This window comes from Antedon bifida, chromosome 1 (genome assembly GCF_963402885.1).
Source record: "Antedon bifida chromosome 1, ecAntBifi1.1, whole genome shotgun sequence".
Lineage (NCBI taxonomy): Eukaryota > Metazoa > Echinodermata > Crinoidea > Comatulida > Antedonidae > Antedon > Antedon bifida.
The window spans coordinates 13,984,408-14,008,533 of NC_136226.1; the positions used below are offsets into that span (position 1 = coordinate 13,984,408).

At 31.0% G+C, this 24,126-nt stretch overlaps 1 protein-coding gene across 2 annotated transcripts in view; it reads right to left on the reverse strand.

Annotated features, from left to right (window-relative positions):
* Window positions 1–3,509: 3,509 nt before the first annotated feature.
* Window positions 3,510–24,126, reverse strand: part of LOC144843175 (cGMP-inhibited 3',5'-cyclic phosphodiesterase 3A-like) — a 31,330-nt gene continuing 10,713 nt past the window's right edge. The window contains exons 4-13 of one of the 2 annotated variants that reach the window (XM_078699937.1): window positions 19,824–20,230; window positions 18,478–18,618; window positions 14,860–14,971; window positions 10,770–10,892; window positions 9,323–9,525; window positions 8,892–9,095; window positions 8,052–8,213; window positions 7,596–7,782; window positions 6,988–7,101; window positions 3,510–6,303 (exon numbers count right to left, since the gene is read on the reverse strand). In XM_078699937.1, the coding sequence (XP_078556063.1) occupies window positions 6,017–6,303; window positions 6,988–7,101; window positions 7,596–7,782; window positions 8,052–8,213; window positions 8,892–9,095; window positions 9,323–9,525; window positions 10,770–10,892; window positions 14,860–14,971; window positions 18,478–18,618; window positions 19,824–20,230 (1,940 nt within the window). In that variant the 3' untranslated portion in view covers window positions 3,510–6,016. The remainder of the gene's footprint in view (window positions 6,304–6,987; window positions 7,102–7,595; window positions 7,783–8,051; window positions 8,214–8,891; window positions 9,096–9,322; window positions 9,526–10,769; window positions 10,893–14,859; window positions 14,972–18,477; window positions 18,619–19,823; window positions 20,231–24,126) is intronic. The other variant, XM_078699946.1, reaches the window with a different exon arrangement.

The window sequence follows — 24,126 nt, forward strand, 5'->3', positions numbered from 1 at the left end:
AATACAAGTAGGTAGGGCCTACTACACTAGTAAATGTTGAGATGTGAGCCCATCTTCCAAAAATACAATTTAGAATAAACTTAGCCACCAACGGCTTAACGTTTCATTTAAAAAACGATATGATTATGTAAAACGTGATGTAGAACCGAGTAAAACATGCCGTAAATGGATTAAACGGTATATTAAGCCACATCACGTCACTAATAAAGTAAGACATTACAGCAGTATGTTCGTTATGCGATCATTATTAACGATTCTGGAAAATTGAGGATAAGGACTGCAGTCAACTTGACAACCACGTAACCTCCTCACGTTGGACACAAAAGTAACCAAAACTATATTCAAAGTTCACTATTGTTATGTTGTGGAGTTGACAGACAGACAAACAGGTCCTCTCTGCGTCTCTGGTGAATGCCTAATCAACCGGTTGTGGTTATTCACAGTACGGGCCAAGCTACTTTTGCTACCATTATACTTTTTTCAACATTTCTTTTTTCATTTTTATACCGCCGATGTAACATTTTGCGGGTGTTATCGATTTCTATAATATAATTTTAGCCTAATTTTGATTAACTCATTTTCCAAATATAATCAAGTAGCAAAGAGGGTATAAGTTATCGACTGCTGGGTAAACATTGCTACAAACACACGTATCTGAGTTTATAAGATGACAAGAAATACTCCCTGAATAAGCGTGTATTAAGTGCAAAACAAACACACTTAAAATATTACCAGTACATCATCGTTTTCTTCCATCCGATTTGATTAATTAACCGACAGTTCTTTTGTTTCAAACATTGTTTAACCAGCAATATTCGTTTACTTGAAATCACAGTAATGTATAAAGACATCACCCTGAATGTAAGCAGAGAAGTTTATGTTGGAATTGTGTACGACTCGTGGCTAAATTGTAGTGTCTCGCGTTCGGTGTATGTTGGTGGCGACGAGCCCGTCAATCGGTAAACAACGCACGCAGTACTCGCAGTCAGTAGTAAATAAGAGCATTGCGCTCAAAGTCAAATACAATTTTGTTACAAAGAAATATTGTTCGGAACAGTCAAAACTGATTAATTGTTTAAATAATCTATTTAGATTTGATATCAATGTTGGCAATTGACTTCGTGATTGCCCACGTTTTTCAGCACTAACTTCTGATTTACGTTGTGCTGCCGATCCTGCACGATTTAAGCGCTCGGAGCAAATAAGCGCACAGTTTATTGATATTAAATCTAATTAACCGTTTATATTATTGCTTAAAACCTACTGGATAGATACAACGGTGTCGGATAGTGTTAGAAAAGATAACGAAGACGATCAAATGATGTTAACCACGATGACTACGACGGACAAAAGATGTTAACTACGATGACGATAATCAAATGATGTTAACCACGTAGACGACGATCAAATAATGTTAGCCACGATGACGACGACGGTCAAAAGATGTTAACCACGATTACGACAACGACGGTCAAATGGTGTTAACCACGATGACGACGATCAAATGATGTTAACTACGATGACGACGACGACAATCAAATGATGTTAACCACGATGACGACGACGACAATCAAATGATGTTAACCACGACGACGATCAAATGATGTTAACCACGATGACGACGACGACGATCAAATGATGTTAACCACGATAACGACGACGACGATCAAATGATGTTAACCACGATGACGACGACGACCAAATGATGTTAACTATGACGACGACAGGGTTAACAGTGGTCCGACGATGGTACTAGCGGCGCTAGCGAAGAAGATTGTATGTATTTATAATTGTTGATATGATGATAGAATGAACAGAAGACGATAAACAACAACTCCCTGATGAAACTATATAAACAAGAGACATGAACGAAACAAGCTACGACTACGATTGACGAGCTCATAAATACTGACGAGTTTATTGCTCTCCTACAAGACTTCCACTGGGTTACTTGTGTCGTTCTACCACTATTTACAATGTAAGCAATAGGCCTGCAAAAGTCATCTTAAAACATTACCTTCATTTTATAAGAACTATAGTCACAACACATATTAGCCTGCCCTATCGAAAGGCTTGTAACCGGCCCTTATTCAAAATACTTCTAAAAATAATGTTTTGATATTACCACTAAACAAAAACACTCGACTACACTTTCCTAACTTGAACAACCTTCATTTATGTGGACCGGGGAGTGAGTTGTAGTTTGTTATGCAACGATACAGGATTTATTCGCTTATATTATGTGTTGTCTGTTGCACTGCTAATTGATGTGGTCTTTTAAAGCACTAATTGTTCCAATGTGTACAAGTAAATTTTCAATTGTAATTTTCTACAAGATTCTGTGGTGAATCCTTTCCTTCTACCAAATTATAACCGAGTTTATTTTTTTTACACAAAATTTTTAAAAAACGTCGTTTATCCCACAGACACGCAATATACAGTTATACTGTATATACGATATAATCACAGTATTTTGGGGCATAACAAGGCAGTAATGTGCCTAGATGGTCATACTGTAGGTAAGTCTAGTAAATAAAATGTAGGCAAATTCTATAACTATTACAATTTAATTGAAATATATACAGAGCTATACATATCACGGAGCTTAGCGACTATTATAACTAGGTAAAAACTAGCCTTTAAAGAGGGCGCTAGCCTAATCACACTCATTTATTTGAAAATGTAAAATATGTTACAAACGACTCAATTCACAACTATACCTACTAAAATACAATTCTCGGGTAGGCCTTTCATTTTGTTGAGCTTGCAGTAGACACGATAAGCTGGATATAAACTGTCTTATTACAACAAGGCTACAGCCCAGTTACTTTAGATAATTAAAAAAAAAACAGAATTGTAAATTACTTGATTACATATTTGTTTACCAACCATGTATAATACTTTTTCAAGTAACAAGTTATTTAATATAGATTTGTCTTCTAAACATCTTTACAATGATTCAGTAAAACATATTTCGCGAGCACGCTCCTTACCATTAAAATACTGTTTAACGTGATCACTCGTAAATATTAACATATTTTAACAAAAAAGTGAAAATATAACTCAACTACCACAATGCTTGGTGCTGGGTCAAGCTGCTATGATCATTACTTTTCACTAAATTTGCATTTATGTATCACATATGTAAATGATGTAAACAGTTGACGCAACATAATCATGCTCTGGGACGGATAATTCGTTTAAAAAGAACTTATAAAGTCTTCAAAGCTGGTTACAATTTTTCAAAACAATAAATCATAATAATTGTTCACATCCTGCTTTAAATATTATAAAATTCACTTTTTTCCCAAGTAATTTACTTTTTGATTTGAATAAATGTTTACTTGAATTCAGGCTACAATCAACATTATTGCACAGGAGATAGAAAAGCAGACATTGTTGCCGGACAAAATGTGGTAGGAGCACCGAGAAATATAAACAAATTTTCCTTATTTACAATTACCATAACCATATATATGGTGTCCTAAAACTGATCATTTTTGATAGAAATACGTTTTCATTTTCACCATTTACATATTTATTTATTATTAAATTACCACTGGGTAACTTGGTGTTAGGCTATCTTTGTTTTCATTCATATTCCATATATACAGTATATATCAATATGCAAAACAAAAAATGTTCAACAATATCACATATGTGTATATTGTGATAAACACATTATATTATCTATTGTTTGGCTATATAATTATTACTCAGTACCTGCAAAAAACTGTTAAATCTTGAGTTGGTATGCCAGAGCGATTACATTCAATATTACCAGGTAATATATTACATAAGCTATATATATATGTATTCTTCTGAGTAGAATCTCTTGAACATGTTTTACACCTGATAGATGCTCTACACACGTTTATGACAATTACACTAAATATATTTGTGGGAACCATCTAATCTGAGCTACACTACAATAAATTATTCTGAAAAAATACTATTTTTACACTATCTGCTATCACAAAATATTTACATCAACAGTAAACTTCAACCCTAAATCTAAAGTAGGTATAGAAAAAAATAGAACTTTTCTGTCATTATGAATGCTTCAGAGAGCTAATGTTTGTATGTTTTGTATTAATAGATATTTTGGATTTACAACAGAATCCCTCCTTTGTGACACCCTTATTAAAGGGACACTTTTCAGTGAAACCAACAATAAGATTAAGAACTATGGCTAAATTCTATTCAGGGGACATCAGTTTCAAAGGTGGCCCCTTAATAAGGGTTCTACCATATTTAATGTTCGATATAAAGAACAAATTGTTTTTAAATTCTGTGCGTACAAGTATTAATGCATTTGATCTATAGAATAAAATATAATTTGATCTTCTCTTGACGAAAAGAAAAAAAAAACTAAATCTAAAATAGAATTTATCTTAACATTACTAATATTGTAGCTAGGAAAAGTGTATGCTTATGTACAAAATATATTTGATTGAATGTTAATACTGCTAAAACTATTCTGGACTAAAATTCTATCAAAGACCACACACCATAAAATTTAAACCATACATCGATGCATATGTGTAGACAACAATCTCTGAAATAATATCTAAAATGCATACTATTATAAGATAATAGGATTGTGTTTAACAAGTATAAATAAATATATCAATAAGATTGTATTGTGTGTTTTTTTTTAGAGGTTAATTCTCAAAATTACAAACTGAATATAAACGAAATATTGCCCCCTGGTTCGTAGCTATAACCTTATTTTGTGTAAAAACATTTTTTGTTTGCAAATTTGAAACATTTGATTATCAGACGGTTTTTCATTTTCATTTTTTGCACAACATATCAGTTAAACATTAGTTAGATGCAACAGTTTTTGTTCGTTCCTGTTCTGAATGAATTGTTTTTAAATACAAGAATAAAGTTCTGGTAATTTTATTTTTCCATAACTATGCCAGTATGGTTTTTTTCTGGTAAAAAACGTAGAATATTCGACTGACTTACTGTGAAAAAGATCACAGTTTTATTTAGTGAACTTGCTGTATGTTTGCGGCTAAATTATGTCATGCAGTCAAGTTTATAAACTAAACAGTATTTATAAACTGCTTGTATTCCTGTAAAGGCATGAATGGATATATTCCGGAAACGCAGTAGTGAAATGCAGTATCATTGTCAGTATGTATATGAGGAAATTGTCTATTTTGCAATTAGCTATTCCTCATATGCTTGGCATTTTGTAAAAAATACTGATGTGTTTTTGTACATTTGATAATGAATAAAAATAAAATAGATTGAATATAAAATTATATATTAAATTAAATTAAAGAATTAACTTAAACTCAATGAAAAACATAATTTGTATTGCAATTAATTTTTAAAATATTACAAAAAATAACAAAAGGAAAGACAAATTTTGAATTAATTGTACAATTTGATTTCAAAATGGGTTGTTTTAAAAAGTAATAATCATTTCAGTATAAAATAAATTTTTAGAACAAAATAAAAATATTAATGATTGTTATTATTAATAATTAAAACCATAGTAATTCAATATAATATTCATATAGCATGGCATCAAATTTTGTGGCAAAAATTTATAGTTGTTAAATTTCATTTAAATAATTTAAGACAAATAAAATTTAATAAAAAGCTTAAAACCACTTGTTTCACATGGACACAACGTCTACATATATCTAACATAAAATATACACAATACTGTAATACACATTGGCAAATCCTACCTATACAAACTATGTTACATTTTAGTTTCTCCGCCCATAAGTATTTTTGAGTCCTCAGTTTAAACTGGACACCCACAAATTGTTGGATTAGGCCCTCTACTTAAATACCCATGTTTCTTTAAACCACCTTCCCTATTCGTTAGCTACTATTTCTGGACCCTGTCTCCGTATTGTTTTTTTTTGGCCCTTACTCCCTGTTTTTGACCCACCACAGAGGTATATCTATATAATATTCTATATAACTTAATAGTAAAATAAGTACAGTTGTTTGATTAATTGATAGCTATTTACACTTCGACCTTGTCTCATGTTTCTTCTTTAATTTCTGTAGTACAAGCTCTTTTCTTTAGTTCGTCATTCTCTTTACTTTCACTGTTATCCTCACAACAACCTAATTTCTCCTCCTGTATTATAGCCATCTTGTTGCTTTCTTCTTTCTCCTTTATTTCTTGTTTTTCTTTCCTTTTTTGTTCTTCCTCTTCTGCTTTTAATATTTTCACCCACATTTCATGGTTTTCTTTTAAGTGTTTTGTTAAAATACTTGTCATTTTTCTGGTTTTGTTTCCTCCTCTTACTCGGAATTTAGCATTTCCTGAAAAAATATAAATTAATTAAGAAATTAAAGGTGCGCCATTTCTTAATAATATTTGATACAATAAAAAAAACAATATAATTTCTACTACAGTAATTAGAAATAAAATTAGAATATAAAACCTAAGTATGTATATACAGTATTAAAATGTTTGTAAGTAGAAATGTAACTAAAATAATCTTTTGGAATTCACCGATACATCTGAACGAGACGCTATTTAACATAATATTACATCACAGACGTCTTTTCCAAATCCTTTTATATTAATAAGTAAAAGTGTATTAAGATGTTAGTTGTGGAATGCGACTAAAAAATAATATGTAATCCCTGGATACACATTGAGTTTATGAAACATGCAATTCTCATAGCGATTAATCTAGAATAATCCAAAGATAAGAAAGTTTGTCACAGTCACAATTTATCTGTTTAAGGTCAAGGTCAATTCAGTTTTCCATTCTCATGAACTGGTATGGTAACACACTTTTAAAAAATGTCTTATATAATTATCACATTTTTTGAATTGTTTTTCTTATATTCAATATGATATGAACATCTGCATTTTATGGCATGAAAGTAAAAAAAAACAACAAAACTCTGGATTTAGAGTACAAGAAAAATGGGAAATACAACTTATTTTGTCCGGTGATTATAATCACTTTTAAGCCTGAGATGACTTCTACTTACCTGTAGCACCATCACTTGATGTGTCCTCTTCCTCAATCTCGTCCTCATCATCTTCCTCTTTCACCTTCGGCATTGGAAATGAATCGTCAAATGTAGGTAACTTCTTGCTTTTTTCTACAAAAAATAATAACACTAATAATTCATAACATAAATGTATTAATGACATAACCCTATAAAAGATCCACACCATGTGAGTATATGCACAGTGATTGAAGCTGCTTCACGAATAAGTACTTTCTAAACCACAATTATTATGATTATTACATTGACCAAAGATACTAAAAATACAGTATTATAATAATTATTTCAAGATAATCATGAATATTCAGGCCACTATGATTTAGGCCACAAGTATTCCAAATTTCAGGAGAAAAAGACCAGCTGTAGTACATAAAGACCAATAAGATACAATATCTATAGTTACCTCAATATCTCCATTATCAACCTAATCATATCAACCAAATAAATTAATTATTTATAAAAATGCTTTAATTGGAAACCAAATGGACAGAAAAAATAACAAATATTTGAAATATATTATTGACCTAATTAAATCATCTTTACACAGCTGTATGATAATTATAGAATATAAAATTATTGACACATACCATCATCATCTTCACTGTCACTGGACTCGTCGACCCACACTCCTGGCAGCAGACCGGCCGACCCATAAGAGTTACACAGCGGTGCCACTAGGTGATTTATAAACCCTTCTTGTAATTTTGGTAGCTGGGCGTTATGTCTGTCCATGTAAGGAGAGACAGGTAGACCCATTTTTCTCTCATCGTCACCCTTAAAATTAAAAATAATTTCAATTTTTTTTAATGAGTGATGTATTTAAAAAAAATAATCATGAACATTATATTATTCAATTATTACCCTTTCTATGTACATTTATAACAAAATGGAATTATATATAATTGTTAGTAATTTTCTTTTTTTTAATAAAGTGTACAGTTGATCGATATTAGAAAGAGACGTTGGAATTTGTCAATACAGAAACTGGCTAAAACATACGTATTTACAAGATAAAATGATCCAAATTGCAGAATAGAGGTTACCTGATCATAAAATTCTTCAGTAATACGATTTGTCCAGTTGATGTGAAGATCTTTGGTTTTCGTTGGGCCACAAATGTCAGCTAGCTTGATGCACATCTGGCAAGCAAGCATCCGGTCATTCTCAGAGGCCCAGTTGATGCCAGGTGCATCAATATCATTTACCTGCGAATTGACAATATATTTATAATCAAATGGTACAGCACCTGCTATTGTCTATTAACATAAATTTGTTTAATTTTTATTAGGAAGTTATTAAAAGAAAGTTTCACATGTGCAATAAATAATGTTGTGTTATGATAGGACACTGAAAGTAGAATGGCATTTTAATTAAAGCATTATATATTTGTAGTATACAATATTACACGGAGTGATACTTAACTACTCTCTACATGCATGTCTGTTGCGCAATGTACGACAAGAAGCATAGAAAGCTTTGTTTTTTCACTTTTGGCAGAATATTATTAAAAACATTTGCCCATTCTACACATTTTTAGTGAATTACCTTTAATATATAAGATAAACCCCTTGTTGGAAAAAGCTGTTGTTTGCTTGTATTCCTATGATGATGATGATGATGCCATAAACTACAACCTTACTACTGTATATCCTAGAATTTAACTACGTCTATGAATAGCAGTGCATGTCATTTTCTCAAACATAAATACTTACTATCTGAAGTTATACATAATTATAACAATAATTTCCTTAAGTACCTCGTTCAATTAAGCACCCCCCAGAGAGCATTAAAAATGTTTTATATGTCAAAGTTTTCATTCTCAATTCTTTTGAACACGCAGCTATATCCATGATCTATTTAAACACAAACTTATAAACTCTCACCTTGGCGTTAAATTCAACTAAGAAATCAAAGTGTCTTTTTAAATCTGTCGCTAAGATATACTCAACAACCAGAAATCGGAATCTTTTGAATTCTGCAGGATCAAGTGACGATAAGAAGTTGAATTCACTTTTTGACAGGAGTAGTTTCCACGAGGCAGCAGCGTGATGACTCTCTAATACCGATCGATCATTATACAGAATCGCCTGCAAAACATATATAGAAATTGTTAAATCCTTTGGATCAACCACAACTTTTGCCAAAAGCCAACCTCTCTCCACCTGAACCCACACTTAGATGATGTGGACAATTATTTAAGAATTTGTATCTTACAATATTGATCTCGATGGAATTAATTTTGTAAAAATGTTTTTGTCTTGATTGAAGTGTCATTTTTAGATAATAATAATCATTATCAATAAATAACTTATACCTCAGGTGCGCTGGTAGCAACCAGGAAAGCATTAGTTCTTCCTGGATGATCATAGTCATGCATGGCTGCAGCTGTGTACAGTGCCATAAGCTCCAGAGCTGGTAGATTTAGTGCTAAGATACCATAGCTTACATCTGTGGTAAAACTAGCCCTTGGTGTCACGGTCGGTGTATGATGGGCAGCAATATTTACTTCATCAAGCACTAAAAATATTTTTTTTACAAAACCTTTATTAGTTAATACATATATATAAAATATGTAATATTAATATGCATTGTACAGTTACTTACACAAGAAGCAGTACTTGATATTGCCTTGAACTAGGTACATTTATTATTTCTTAGTGATATTTCTAAATATTGCCAACAGCAAATTTAATCACTTTTCTAATAGGCAATCCATTCACACAAAAGATATTCACTGTACAGAGAAAACATTTTATAACAAGGGAGTGGAATATTTGAAAAAAAAAGAAAAAAAGATGGATTTAGGGTTTGTAGTTTATTAACCTTAGCACCAAGTTTGGAACTTAAATTTAAGCATAATATTTTCCAAAGAGACTTTATATACTGTATACAAACAAAATGTTTTGTACAATATACTGTAGAAATAATCATTAATACAAATGTAATCCAAAATATTAATCAAAATTGTTATTTATGAATTGTACTATAACATAAATCTTAAGTCACATTGAAGAAACAGCAATTTATCACTGACTAAAGCAACTAGAAATAAAAAAAAATCACCAGGCAGGACAAACAAACAAGGACAAAAACAATACCCCTGGCAAAAGTAATTATCTGAGCTTTTAAGTGATTTAATAGGCAGCAGGCTTCTAGCCGTATGTTCTAACATGAAATATAAATTGTAAAGTAGATTTGATAGCAAGGCAATGCGTCATGTTTCTTTCAAATGTGATGCGTTCTCTTAAACACATCAAAACATTTCATCAGTATATTGACGTAAATAAGAAGAAATTGGTATTTGGAAATAAATTCAATGCGAGTGTGGATTAGAAGAAAGAATGACGTAAAGTGCATTGTTGTTGTTTTCAACTACAAACAAGAGCAGCATAATCACCATATTTGGTAAAATATAATACAATACTCAAATATAAAACAACCTCACAAATTAGGCTTCTTTTAAGACACAATGCTTGATTGGAGTATAATAAATATTGAGTAAAGCCATAGTTTTGTAAAAATACTAATCAAATCTTGTAGTTGAAACCCATGGGCATTTAATAGGTCAAATTCAGTAATTGTATAGATTACATGGAGATGATATATGCTAACTCTACTAAAAGTCTGCTTTAACATTTATACTAAAATGTTGGTATAAGATTTCATTCTGTCATGCCATAATTATGCAAATTTATGTGCAACAGTGCTGAAAAAATATTTGCTGGTATGCAAATTTGGTGCAAATTTGATGCGAGTTTTACCATCTGATCCTTCTTTCATGTTGTCCTGATCATCAACGTTGACTTGAGTGAATCCAGGGATTTGTTGAGTAGATAGATAGTACACAGCATGGAGTACATCGGCGGCATGCACTCGGTTGTGATCTGTAAATAATTGATAAACAAGTATTCTAGTAAAAATATGTTACATAAATATACAGGAATAGAGAAACTCTAAACTACTCAGTGATATACTGAAAATTAATTAATTAAAGAACGAATTTTAAAAAAGCCACACCAACCAAGATTCGAACTAGGAAGTAAACACTCAATCATTAGACCACTGGGGCTTTCATGGTATGGTTCGATTCTGATTGGATGGCGACAAAATGTTTATTTAGCCGTGTTTTATCTCAATATAATTCATTTGCCAGCCAGTCAATTATAGTCAATTTAGCACTTTTAAATAAACATATTAAACATAAAACACATAACAACCAGCAGTTAAAAAATCAATCATTATTAATATCATTGAACCACTGCCAATAAAAAAAAAAAACAAAAAAAACTAACTAGTGGTAAATGAATAGACCGATGCACACATTAATTGGAAAACTAGATTGATCTTATTGTAATTTATATAGAAAAAGTTCATAACAACTATTTATTCAATGATATAGATAAAATATGAAAATATTTATAAAGTTATTACTTTATTAATTGAAATCAACTTTCACTTACAGTATAGAAAATTTACCAATATTTTCAGTTATAAGCAATAAATAAATAAAATATATCGCCCTTTTATAATTCTCATTTTTGCCAATCCAGGTACCTGATTCAATGTGCCTAGTTGTGTTGCATTTTGAGACATTTTTCGACAAGCATGATTGCAGGGTACTGTAGTACAATTATAATTTGTACTACGTTTTTATGTCTTTGCAATTTTGTTTCGTAAATTATTGTCAATCAAGAAGAGAAAATTATATAAGGGGAAATTGATGAATCTATGCAAGCAGAAAACAAGACAGAAGAGTCAGAGAGTCCTATGAGATGAAAGTTGTTGACAGACAACAGGGCATTAGTACAAAATGACTTTAATGCAAAAAATTATATTAAAAAGTTTGTTGGAAGATGAGCTTTAAATGGTAGCTCCTCATTCCGATATGATTACCTCTACCATGTCTAAAAAAAATATATATATATATATTAGTGGTGTATTTGGATACTACCACTTGGGGACATGCTTCATGGAATGTATCATTGTCTGATAGAGGTATTTGATGAATTTTTATGTACAGTACAGTATTTCAGTGCTCTTCTCAAAGCGAAAAATGCCAATTTCGGTTTATCCAGGTATACTGTAAGCTAGACAGATGAGTTACAAAATCAACTAACTGTATTTATAAATTTAAGTTGTTACTGAGATGATATAATACAAAGGTATATAATACTACCAGTATTAAGAAACAACTTTAAATGCAGATATTTTAATAAAACCCTAAACAACATATCATTACCGTTGCTAGCACTGATGAAGATCAAGATTTAAATGTCAAGTGTTATAAAGAATCATTACTCATGAATACCCATTATTTTGTGTATATTACGGAAGTAGGCCTAGGTGGAGGAAATCATCAAAAGTCAGGTTGATAAAGAAATGAGGATTTAAATTGATGAATTGATATTTTTTCAAATGACATTTTTAATAAAAAATAAATGAAATAAGGGATTTAAAAAAACATTGCAATATTTTATTGAACATGCATATTTGAAAAGAAAATATGGCAATAATGAATATAGGATTTAAGAAGAAAACAACCAGAAGCTTACAATAATAATTTATTAAACCAAAGGATTTAAAAAGAAAATAAATGAATGATTTTCATTGATAAAGGTCACAAAGATTATAAATTCTTGTAAAAAGAGATGCAAAGTACCTTCATATTTAAAGGTGATTAAAAATGTTTAGTGAAAGATAATGTTTATTGAGCTGTATTTAACATCTAAATGTTAAATCTAAATGTAATATCTAAATTTAATATTTATATTAAATAATAAATAATAATTTTTTACATAATTATTCCCAGAAATGTTGAATACCGTTCTTTAAACCAATTGCAATTTCAATATTTCTTCCTCTTCAACAAGAATCAGATGGTATAAATATGGAGTCAGAATTTACAAATAAATAATATTTAAAGATGAAATATGCTAATGAAAATATTAACAACCATATTTCTTTATTATCGATAAGAGCCAAGTCATCAGGTGTCAAAAAATGCAATCCCACACAGCAAGGTATCATGATGAGTAGCAGCAGCAAAATCAACGTAATATTACAAGTAGACTTATATCACAATATAATGTAAATGCAGTCAGCGCTAAACACATTACCTCAGCTTGATACAAATTCTATGGCACATAAATTTGTGTAATCTTCAATTACAGATTGTCAATACGTCTTTTAAGTACAAATTAAATTTTCGTACAATTTTATTTGAAAAATATAACACGAAAACAGAATTTTGGAAATTATTATTAGTTAATTACATTTGGCTTTGCAGTATAAGAATAATGATTTCTATATTTGTTCTGGGCTGAATTTGAATTATCTGAATAATAAACATTTTCTTTGCTAATTAAAAAAAAAACATATTTATATTAATTTCAGTAGAAATTTAGTGCCGGTTTATTATGTTTCCGCTTTGAATGTTAAATTCAATTAATGTATGATTTTCAATTGTTCACTTGTTACAAATTGGTAAGAGATAATATCTTCAATATAATTAAATAATAATCTCTACATCTGGCAACATAATGAATAAAGTATAGTAAATGACATGCACATTTCCATGAATTATGTATAACACTAAAAATTACAATTACTATACATAAAAATGATATAACTTTACATTTAAAATGTTAAAATATTGTAAATGATGACACAATGTACTAAAACCATTTCATATTAATTTGTCAAAGAATTGAATTGGATGTCATTAGAGAAGAATGAATAGAGTAATTATGCAGTAGAGAATGCTCACATGAAAATAACAGTATTAATGAATCTAAGGACCTTTTGACTTGATCACATGAAAGAAACTTGTGTCCTAGTGTCCTTGTGAAGTACAGTATACTGTAGTTAAAGCACAGCATTCTGTTTGTAAGATAAATCATTTAGATGATCCATAAGATCTCCACTGTGTCCCACCACACTCCAATATGGCCATATAGGACATACGGCGATGAAACACAGTTCTCATCATATCACCGAAGCAAATTTCTGGATGGGAGACCATCTTGGATTATGTTGGGTGCACTATATAGTGGAGAGAGTGATGGTATAATGGTAATATTGGACTAGCAAGTGATAGGCATGGGTTCGAGCCTATCTTTAGCATACTAATTATCCTTAGATGCTTTATTCTCATTGCCTCATCCTTCTGATGGGACGTAAAGCTGTTGGTCCCGTGGACATATAGTGCATGTTAAAGAACTTAGTACACTATTTGAAAAGTGTGATCGTCTCCCGATGTGTTGATCTGGTTGAACCTGCACTGCTGGTCATTGTTGGTCCGTAGAAGGTCTAATCCAAATTTCCTCAGTTTCCAGTTAAGCTTGAGGACCAGTATAAATACATTTATCTGATGTTCTTACGACACATGCACATGTTTTGTCAGCAAGAACCACATTCTCGTGACAAAATGCAATGCAGCTTAATAGAAACCTATCAGTGCCTGTCATGCTTGCATCCTTCGGCAAAGATGTTTACTCTTATTGCCTCATTTTTTTGAATGGGATTATACAAGTGAGTTCTCTATTCAAAAGAATAGGGAATTGAATTTTAATAAACAAATCGTGGTTACCAAGTATACTGTGGCTTGCACCATGAGTGTCTTGTTGATAAAATACAAATATCGTCATTTTACACTTTGTTACAATTAATAAATTAAAAACTTTCTTTAATCATGAATTAAACCTATGTCTTCCTCTAATTTAAGACCACTCTCATAGATCACTTTCAGTTTTATATTTAAATATGTAGTTTTAAAGTTATTCTAGAGATAAAAAAAAAAAAGGTTTTTAACTACAGGGAGACATGTACAGTATTAATTAAGTTTTCACTTACATCCGTTGTCTCTGTATCCATTTTCTAGTGCTCGAAAGTAAAGCATAAAGCTTTTGATTGGTACGCGAAACGTCTCAAATATTCCCGCATTGTGGAAAAGTTTATATGCAAGCTAAGAAAAGTATAGAAAAGATGATATATGATTTAGTATTAAGTATATTAGTTATACATGAATTATTAGAGTGAAACAAAAACATTTAAGCAATTATGTAATAAAACATTACCCACATATTGGTAGAGAGTATGATGAAATTTTGATGAAAATTGAGCTACAGTAGACTTGGCTTTCGCAATATACAGTTTGTATGGTGAGATTATTAGTATTAGCAAAGAATATATCAGAAGAATGAGCAATTACTGATTTTTCTATTAAATATATTACATCAAAGTTTATATATTGCAAAATATATAATCATAATTCTATTTAATTTGACATTTTATAAAGTTGAATTAGTATTCTTTAGTTTCAGGTTTAAAGTAGATTGCTCTTTTTTCTGATATATATTCTTAGCTATTATAGTAGGGTTATATTCAAGGATTATACTCACTCAAATAATGGTATTTAAATGTTTGAACTATTAGAATTGAAAATTAGGGTAAGTATACAAATTGTTATGAAATGAATGTATAATAAGAGTTATGTACAGAAGAACAATGAAACCAACAAACAATGTCACTCAATATGAATAATATCATTACATAATAATTTGTTTGTATCTACCTCTGAAAAGAAACAAGATTTAATAGAGATTTTCAATTCAAAGTTAATTAATCTATAGAATGACTGAAAATCAAAACAATGACAAACTTCATTTCATTTGCAAAATATAAGAATAATTCAGCTGTTTTGTCATGTCCAGTAGTTTCACAGCGTAGGACGTATTTACCAAGATAGACTTAGCCACTTACAGTAAAGGTCATGACCTGCTTGATGGTGAGGTAATATCAGTGGCGGCCGCGGCAGCGAAACTACAAACAACATTATAAGTAGCCTGCCAATACTGGTGCATGGAAATCAAATATGACCAGTATGCAGTTAATATCAGCACATTACCATTCAATCAAATGTTCAATGCAAACGTTGAACTTAACATATGGTTTTAATATATAATACCATAGTTTAACAAATGTACAGTACAGTATACTGTATGAGAAACAAACATTCTTCTAGGATTAAAGCCCCAAGTAAGCAATATTTTTATAGGGAGGTTCATTTTTCCATAAAAGGGGCAAAAATCGTCATGAGCTAGGCTAATAGGCTTTTACCATTTACTTTGATCTCTAGGGAACTTCAGGAAAAAAAGGGGTTCTTTCAAACACCTTGGCTACGGGCTTGGTTATTTGTTTACAGGTGGGTTACATAAAATTTAAACATACATTGGTTGTTCTACAGTATGTTTTGTTTAATCACAAAAAAGGAGAGGAGATGCTTAATAATAGTAACCTGGAGCTATGGTATTTAAGTGAAATAGGCCTTTTTTAAAAATGAGACTGTACATTCTATAGCATTATACAAAACCAACTGTTCAATCAATGTTACGATGCATTTATAAAGCAGAGCTCTTAAACATTTCCTTTACAGTATATGAATCAATAATAATTTAACTTTTACAATATAGCCCACTGTTCATGCTTGTATAAAATCAATAGTGATTTTATTTTCAGGCTAAATATTTAGAATGTCTTTACATGTACAATATCTGACACACTTTTATATGAACTAGGTTTCATTTGACGTATATACCCAAGAACTACTTCAAGAAAATATATAATTATCTTTTTGATGTATGTTTCTCAAGAAAATGTATCATTTTAATAGGCTGTTTGGATATCATAATGCACTGTGTGGCTATGTTTATAAAAGAAAACCTTTAACTGGGATTTAATGAAAATCATACTTAATTTAATTTTGTCAACACCTCTACTATATACAAACAAATAAATTCAGTAAATGAGGTTTATAGAAAAGCAGAATACAAACAATTCATGAATCAAAATATGTATTAGCAAATATTAGCAAAATACGACAAGCGCATCATGAACGATTATTAGATTTCTAATAATAATACATTGTGTATCAGTATGTAAATATATGTTTATCATCTCTTTCCTTTTAAATTTCAAGTATATCAGTCAGTGATATATACATTTCATATCATCTTCAATTATTTACGCATTGACTGATCGCTAAATCATACATTAGAAATCAATATGTCAATTTTTAATGCTTAGAATCATATACACCAAATGCAGCAAGATGAGAAATCAGTCTATAGTTCAATACAGGTTGAAAAGCTACAGAAGGTTATTTTTGTTTTGTTTCTTGTTATAGACAAGAAATGGCCTTTTCAAACTGGAAGTAAGACATATGGTTTTAAACGCAAACAGTTCTTTGTTCAATACTCAATATGTTACACAAAACTATGATGTAGTAAATATCTTTAAAAAGCTAGTTCTGGCTACTAGGCTTTTAGGAGTAACGAACATTTCTCAACCTAAAGAACCAATTAACAACACGTACAACTTAATTTTGTATGTTATGTTTGTGGGCCACAACAAATGGTCTATCAGGTAGTATGTTTCTGATCAGGTGAAACCTTTAAGAAAGATAATTACACAAACCAACAGTGGTGTTGGTAGTCTATGAGTGCTGCTTACCTGGATAAACCGACAATATAGCCTCTCTCTCCGAAGAGAGGATACAATTTACGAAAAAGAAAAATCCGTATATCTATCATCACACCCCTATCGGATAATGCACGCAACCGTAACCACGCCCTCAAGAGGGAGCCATCCAACGTAGTAGCGTCATCATTTCTTTTCGTACTGCCGTTGTGTTAGTACGTTATACAAAGAACGAAAGAATTCCAGGAATTCAAGAAAATACAAGCCGAAGCTAAGTTCCTTTGTTCAGTCAATATAGTGATTAGACAGGCTTAGCCATTGTTGTGTGTTGGATACGTTGAAATCCGTTATTCTAGGCTTATCTAGAGGATTCTAGTTACGTTTGAAAGCGTTGTTAGGCCTAGAATAGAAATAGTGAATCGTTATATCCTAGCTAACGTTGTAATCTACTCCGTTAGTTAATCCTCTAGATAAGCCTAGAATAACGGATTTCAACGTATCCAACACACAACAATGGCTAAGCCTGTCTAATCACTATATTGACTGAACAAAGGAACTTAGCTTCGGCTTGTATTTTCTTGAATTCCTGGAATTCTTTCGTTCTTTGTATAACGTACTAACACAACGGCAGTACGAAAAGAAATGATGACGCTACTACGTTGGATGGCTCCCTCTTGAGGGCGTGGTTACGGTTGCGTGCATTATCCGATAGGGGTGCGATGATAGATATACGGATTTTTCTTTTTCGTAAATTGTATCCTCTCTTCGGAGAGAGAGGCTATATTGTCGGTTTATCCAGGTAAGCAGGCACGAAATAGACAAATGAAATTGTTTATTTGTATATTGTATGGTATTGAATTTCTGATTTTATATTGGACAAATAAACCCTGTGGAAGAAGCACATTCATTCATTCATTCATTATAGTTATCTTGGGCAATTTGGCTAGTAATATAATAAATAAAATAATGTTTATGAATTTGAAATGAACATACCTGACTTAGTACCTCTCCATTGGCTTTCTCTGCAAGCTCAAATATGGGATAATCCCATTCTTCTACATTGTCCATAAGTTCTCTACATTCAGGTTTAATTGGCGATAAGAAGTCTTCTTCTTTTTCTTCTTCTTCTACAGTCTAATTATAATAATAGATAACAAATATTCATAAAACTAAAAGTATTCTAAAAATTTTTCACAGACTTTATACCACACCTCTGATGCAAAACTTAACATAATACTAAGTTTAATTTCTTTCAACATATGTAAAAGAAATGTAAATCGTGATTTAATGTTTCTCTCAATTCTGAGAGAAGGGCTATGTTGATTTATCCATGTACAAGATATCAATCAAGGCACAAAATAGACCAATATCACTCAACAAATAGTATTGATATTCTTTCAAAGGAATCGCTTCAAATAAAAATAAGGGATTTTTATGATGAGACAACCAATATTCTACTTTATAAATGTCATATTCTGATTGCTATTTTTAAAAAATAAGTTGTTTCCTATTTATTCTTCAACTGTTATTTATAGTACAAATCCAGATATAATTCTACCCCTTGTAGCAAGATTAATTTACCAGGACCAATGGACGTATTCGCCAATCATACTGATGTGAAATATTTCCCTTAAATATTAAGTATTTTACTCAACTCAACAAATATTTAAGTATTTCCCTTAAATTGGATTAACTTTATATTTAAATTTTGTGTTTCCCAATAGCCAAGTGTAAATGTTGAATACAGCCACCAACTTCTAAGTTTGTATTTGTTTAGTAAATAAATGCATAAGACTATATACTAAAGTTGTATAGTTCTACATCCAGTTCTTTTTATTAAAAGAAAGCAAGACATACATACTGCCACATAAGCACATGATTTTATCTGACAGGATGTAAACCGCAATTAATGTTAGAATCATGTGTCATGGTATTTATTAATGTGCTTTTGTGTAGTTCTTTCCTGTGTAAAGGCTTTGTGTAAAGGCTTTGGGTAAAAGGTAAAAAGTAGATTTTGTGAACCTATGATAATTCTACCTAGAATATGTATACATAATGAATATCTGTAACTGTAAACTTAAATTATAACATATGAATTGAATAAAGTTACCCCAACTATGACGTAAATTCTGACCCTGCCAAAAGGAGCACTGTCTTTCATGATTATGTTAAAATCTGATTGGATAGCAGCCTACATTCATCAGTCACAAGGTATAGGTGGAACCCCAATTGAGATGAAACTGATACACCCTGATATTTAACATGAATTCAGAAATTCTATGATGATATAAACGATATAGTTAATAAGGAATTGTTAATTATTTAAACAAATTACATACCTCATTTTTGTTATTATTAGTCTCATCTTTAATTGTTTGTGTCTGAATTTCTGGTACAGCATCTGTACATTCATCACTTTCTTTACATACATTATTTAAGCTTGAACTCGGTGTGAGGTCACCCTCAATGTTCTCAATTAAGTCATTCTCATCTTCATCACTGTTTACTTTAAATATAGATGGTTTTTCTAACCTCTCAACTGCATGACTAGAAATTTGTGCACGTGCAGGAGAGGTGCCAACGGAGTAGGAACGTAATTTTCCAACATTTGTGCTAATGGTAATTGACTGAGATGGCAATGTGCTAGACTGTGTACTTGTAGGGCTTCGAGTAGGAGAAACATCTCGTGTTTGCCTGAAACTGGAACTTCTGGTTCGTAAAGGTTGTGGTTCTAATGTGGGCATACCTGTAAATAAAAATGTTACATTTTGTGTGAATTTTAGAAATTTTAATATTTGTAAAATGCACGAAGCCCCCAGATTGGCAGATTTGTTCGGAAGTCACAAGCTGATTTATTTGATCCAGAAAAAAAATATAACATTAATAGCAAAAAATGTTGGACCAGGGAGACTTTCATTAAGGCCAAAGGCTGCATGCATGAAAGCCACCCAAAAATCAGGAATACGAATCAATAATATGCTTTGGGAGAGCGCATATCTTCTTAAACATCTAATAGAAGAACAGTATCTCTTATCTAAATTGGTACAAAAGAAGATGACAATTACAGAGTAGGACTGTCATTTCCAACGTTTGTGTTAATTGTAATTTACTAATTAGGTGCCCTTAAATTGCCATCTTGAATTTAATCTATTAATTATTATTAAAGTATGTAATTATGATTAAATTAAAGATAAAAATTTAAGGGCACTAAACTTATCTGCACAATAATTGAAGATTTGTTTTGGTATTAAAAGATACAGAAAGTGGATAGATACTGTAGTGATTGACAAAAATAATTTCAGTTGATGTTTGAATGATGCAACAAGAGTTTTGTTTGCAAGATGTTGAATGTAATTAGTTATCCGCTTGGTATACCAAGCGGATAACTCCTTGTAATTGTATGAGATCAATATTTTTTTTCTGTATTATTCTTCTTTCCTTCCTTCCTTTTTGTGAGTCGTGTTCCTCTAAAATGTGTAAACATAACATTTCATAACTTCGACAACATATGGGCATTTACGTGAAGTTGTGCACCTCCTATTTTTGAATGACGTCATAGTTGCGCAACGTGACTTATGCGCAATTTTATGAATTTCAATGATTGATCATAGATTAAAAACCAAAAGTCATTTAGTATTGACACTTTGACAAAATTTAAGTCATATCAGGGGCAAACTTTCTACGGATTAAAAATGGCATGTTTCACAAGAAGTTACGCGCGCACGCGCATTTAAAATTTCAAAATGCGCAAAATTAATTTCTGATCAACTTTTTACGCGTTTCTTGTCATTTTGAGCATGTCAAAAATTCCCACGGGCGCGCAATTTTTTATGCGCGCGGTGCGCACATAGCGTTAAAAACATATTTTTTTCTCTTGAATTATATTTTTCAAGTCTTTCCCAGTGATTTTGAAAACAATTTAGACCTTTTCCAGTTTAAATAACGCCATACGAACACGTTGACTTAGACAATTCGTGCACGTTTTTTATGAAAAATCGTCAAAATTATGTCTTTTTTTAAACAGTCATAGTTTCTAAAGTAAACCGTTAACCGTTTATTTTTATTACAAAATCTAGAAGTTGATGAGTTGTAGATATCGGATCATGCATCAATAAGGCTAAAAAAACATTGTGAAGTCATCGTATGGCCACACGAATGTAAAATATAGGATTTTTGTCTCTTTCGTTATTGCTCATCACATTCAATGGAGCGCATCGCGCTTATCTGTATTCCTTTTTCTCCTACATTTATATATTGTGTAGGTCAATCAACTTTCTTTAGCATGAGATAAAAATATTTTAATTTTTATGACGTCATCATGCCTAAAAATTTTAATTACGTGGGTCATTAATTTCATCTTTACAGTAAATTTTAATCTGTAATAGCTCGTAAGAATAAAATGTGATAATCACGATTAAAACGTTTTCTGGAAGCTATTGGATTGTAGATACGAATTCATGTAAACATTTTGCCAATCGGATGTTGTGACGTCATCATATGGCCAGTTGAATAAAAAAAGTCGTATTTTCATATTTTGCGTAATAGTTCATCACATTTAAAAGGGTGCGCATCTATATTTTACGTATTCAAATTTCTTCTACACGTTAATATGTTGTTCCTGAGATAATTTCCTTCTGAAATTGCTATCTAAGTGTTTCATTTTGATACCGTCGCCATGTTAAAAATTGGAATAAATGGCGGGTCCCGTAATTTCACCTATTCTACACTGTATGTAATATGTATACAGCTTATACTGTTTGCATGTATATACTATATGACACAAAATTCAGCACTAACAGCATGTCATATTCTTCAGTTCTTGTCATAATGCCATAATCTTTATCTGTGTGCAATATTCCAACGTATGACGTGCACGTGGCGTTTGTCGTGGTGCGGATAACTAACTCGTCAAAGTGACGAGTTTCATGTCTAGTTTAAAATGTTGTTGCTTGCTCTACTGTACCAATGGTAAACCCACACCAATTATATATATCATATGAAGTACAACGATGTAAACTAGAATTCTCTCTTTTCTCATGTCAGAGGGCAATTAAAACAGCAAACTACTACTGTAGACATTTTAAGTTTTGTTATGACAAATCAATCTACAACTACTGTGTGGCTTATGCTTGGTCTATATGACATTTTTATATTCATAAAATGATATAAAAATCTTTTTGAGATTTTATCTTTTCAGGCTGTTGGTCTGACAGCTACTGTAGTTACATCTGTGATATTTAACACATTTTGCAGTACCGGTATTGCTGTAAAAGCATAAATGAAATACTTAATCAATAATAAATTGTTTACTATTGTTTAATATTTTTGACGCATGTCACTTATCAATAAATCTATATCTTACTAGAAAACATCAAAAACAGTGCATTGTCCTTTTGAACTAGGTCAACGTAGTGACCCTAATTTCATTTGGGTTTAGTTTAGGAAGCTTTCAAAGAAATTGCAAAATAGAATTTACATAAATATTATCGATGCCAAGAAGGCCAATTTGTGATTCATAAGATTAAATTTTGATTAGTGATTGTTAAAGGAGATGGGCTTGATCATTTGGATTCTCGTTAGTCCACTGGGCTAGTATGATCGCTTTAGGAAATAAGTATTCTTAATTCTTGCCATTAAATTAAACAAGAAATATTTCTATACAAAAAATGCTGCACGACTATTTGGTGTAACAGTTTTAAGTATTCTTTCTTTATGCCATGGTCGTCACAAAACCAATTCTCTTCGTATACTACAAAAATATCTTAAAAACGAAATGTAGTTCCCTCCAGAAACTTCAAGACACACCTTTGAGATGTACAATAATAAGACTGATCAATTAAAACATTATTACAATTCTATTTTCTGTTTTTGTACAGCATATATATTTATAATTAAATTTTTATAAACATATAAAGACCCGTTATTAATTTTCGTCTGTTATATAGTATTTTATATTGCTATATGGGCAATATATCTTAATTTCTTCAATAGCCCCATCTGTACATAATTTTGTTATTGCAGTACAGTATTAAAAACGAAAATAATTGTTAAGAAAAAAGATGGTAAAACACAGGGTACAGACACAGTACTTTGGTTACTCTAGAATGACTGTTGATATACTGTATTATACGGTACACTGAAAATAAATTCAATTGAGATGGATGCAGACAGATGGGCAAGAGAAAATAATTTAAAACCTGGAGTATTTTCCTGTCTATTAGACTAAGCTGTTGATAGATTTGTGAAAAAGTCACCTTTCAAGTATGGCTAATTTTAAAGATGTATTGTCCCCCTGAAAAAATAATTCTTAAAAAAATTTTTGTTGAATATTCCATTTTAATGTAACATAATAGTTATCCACTTTGACAAAACATTGGATCGAAAAAAAATGTATTTACCTGAAAAAAATGTAATTTAAAGCAAAAAATTGTCAAATTGGCTGCCAGCCAATGGATTTTTGGTTGAATTTTACCATTTATTTTGTCATTTTATAAGTGAAAACATGATTTTTTTCGGTTTTTTTTCTATTGAAGTGATTAACTTGATTAAAACTACAAAATAACATATTCAAAGTCTGATTTAATTAATCTTCATTTTTAATGTTTTTGGGGGACAATACATCTTTAAATGAAGTTTGAATAT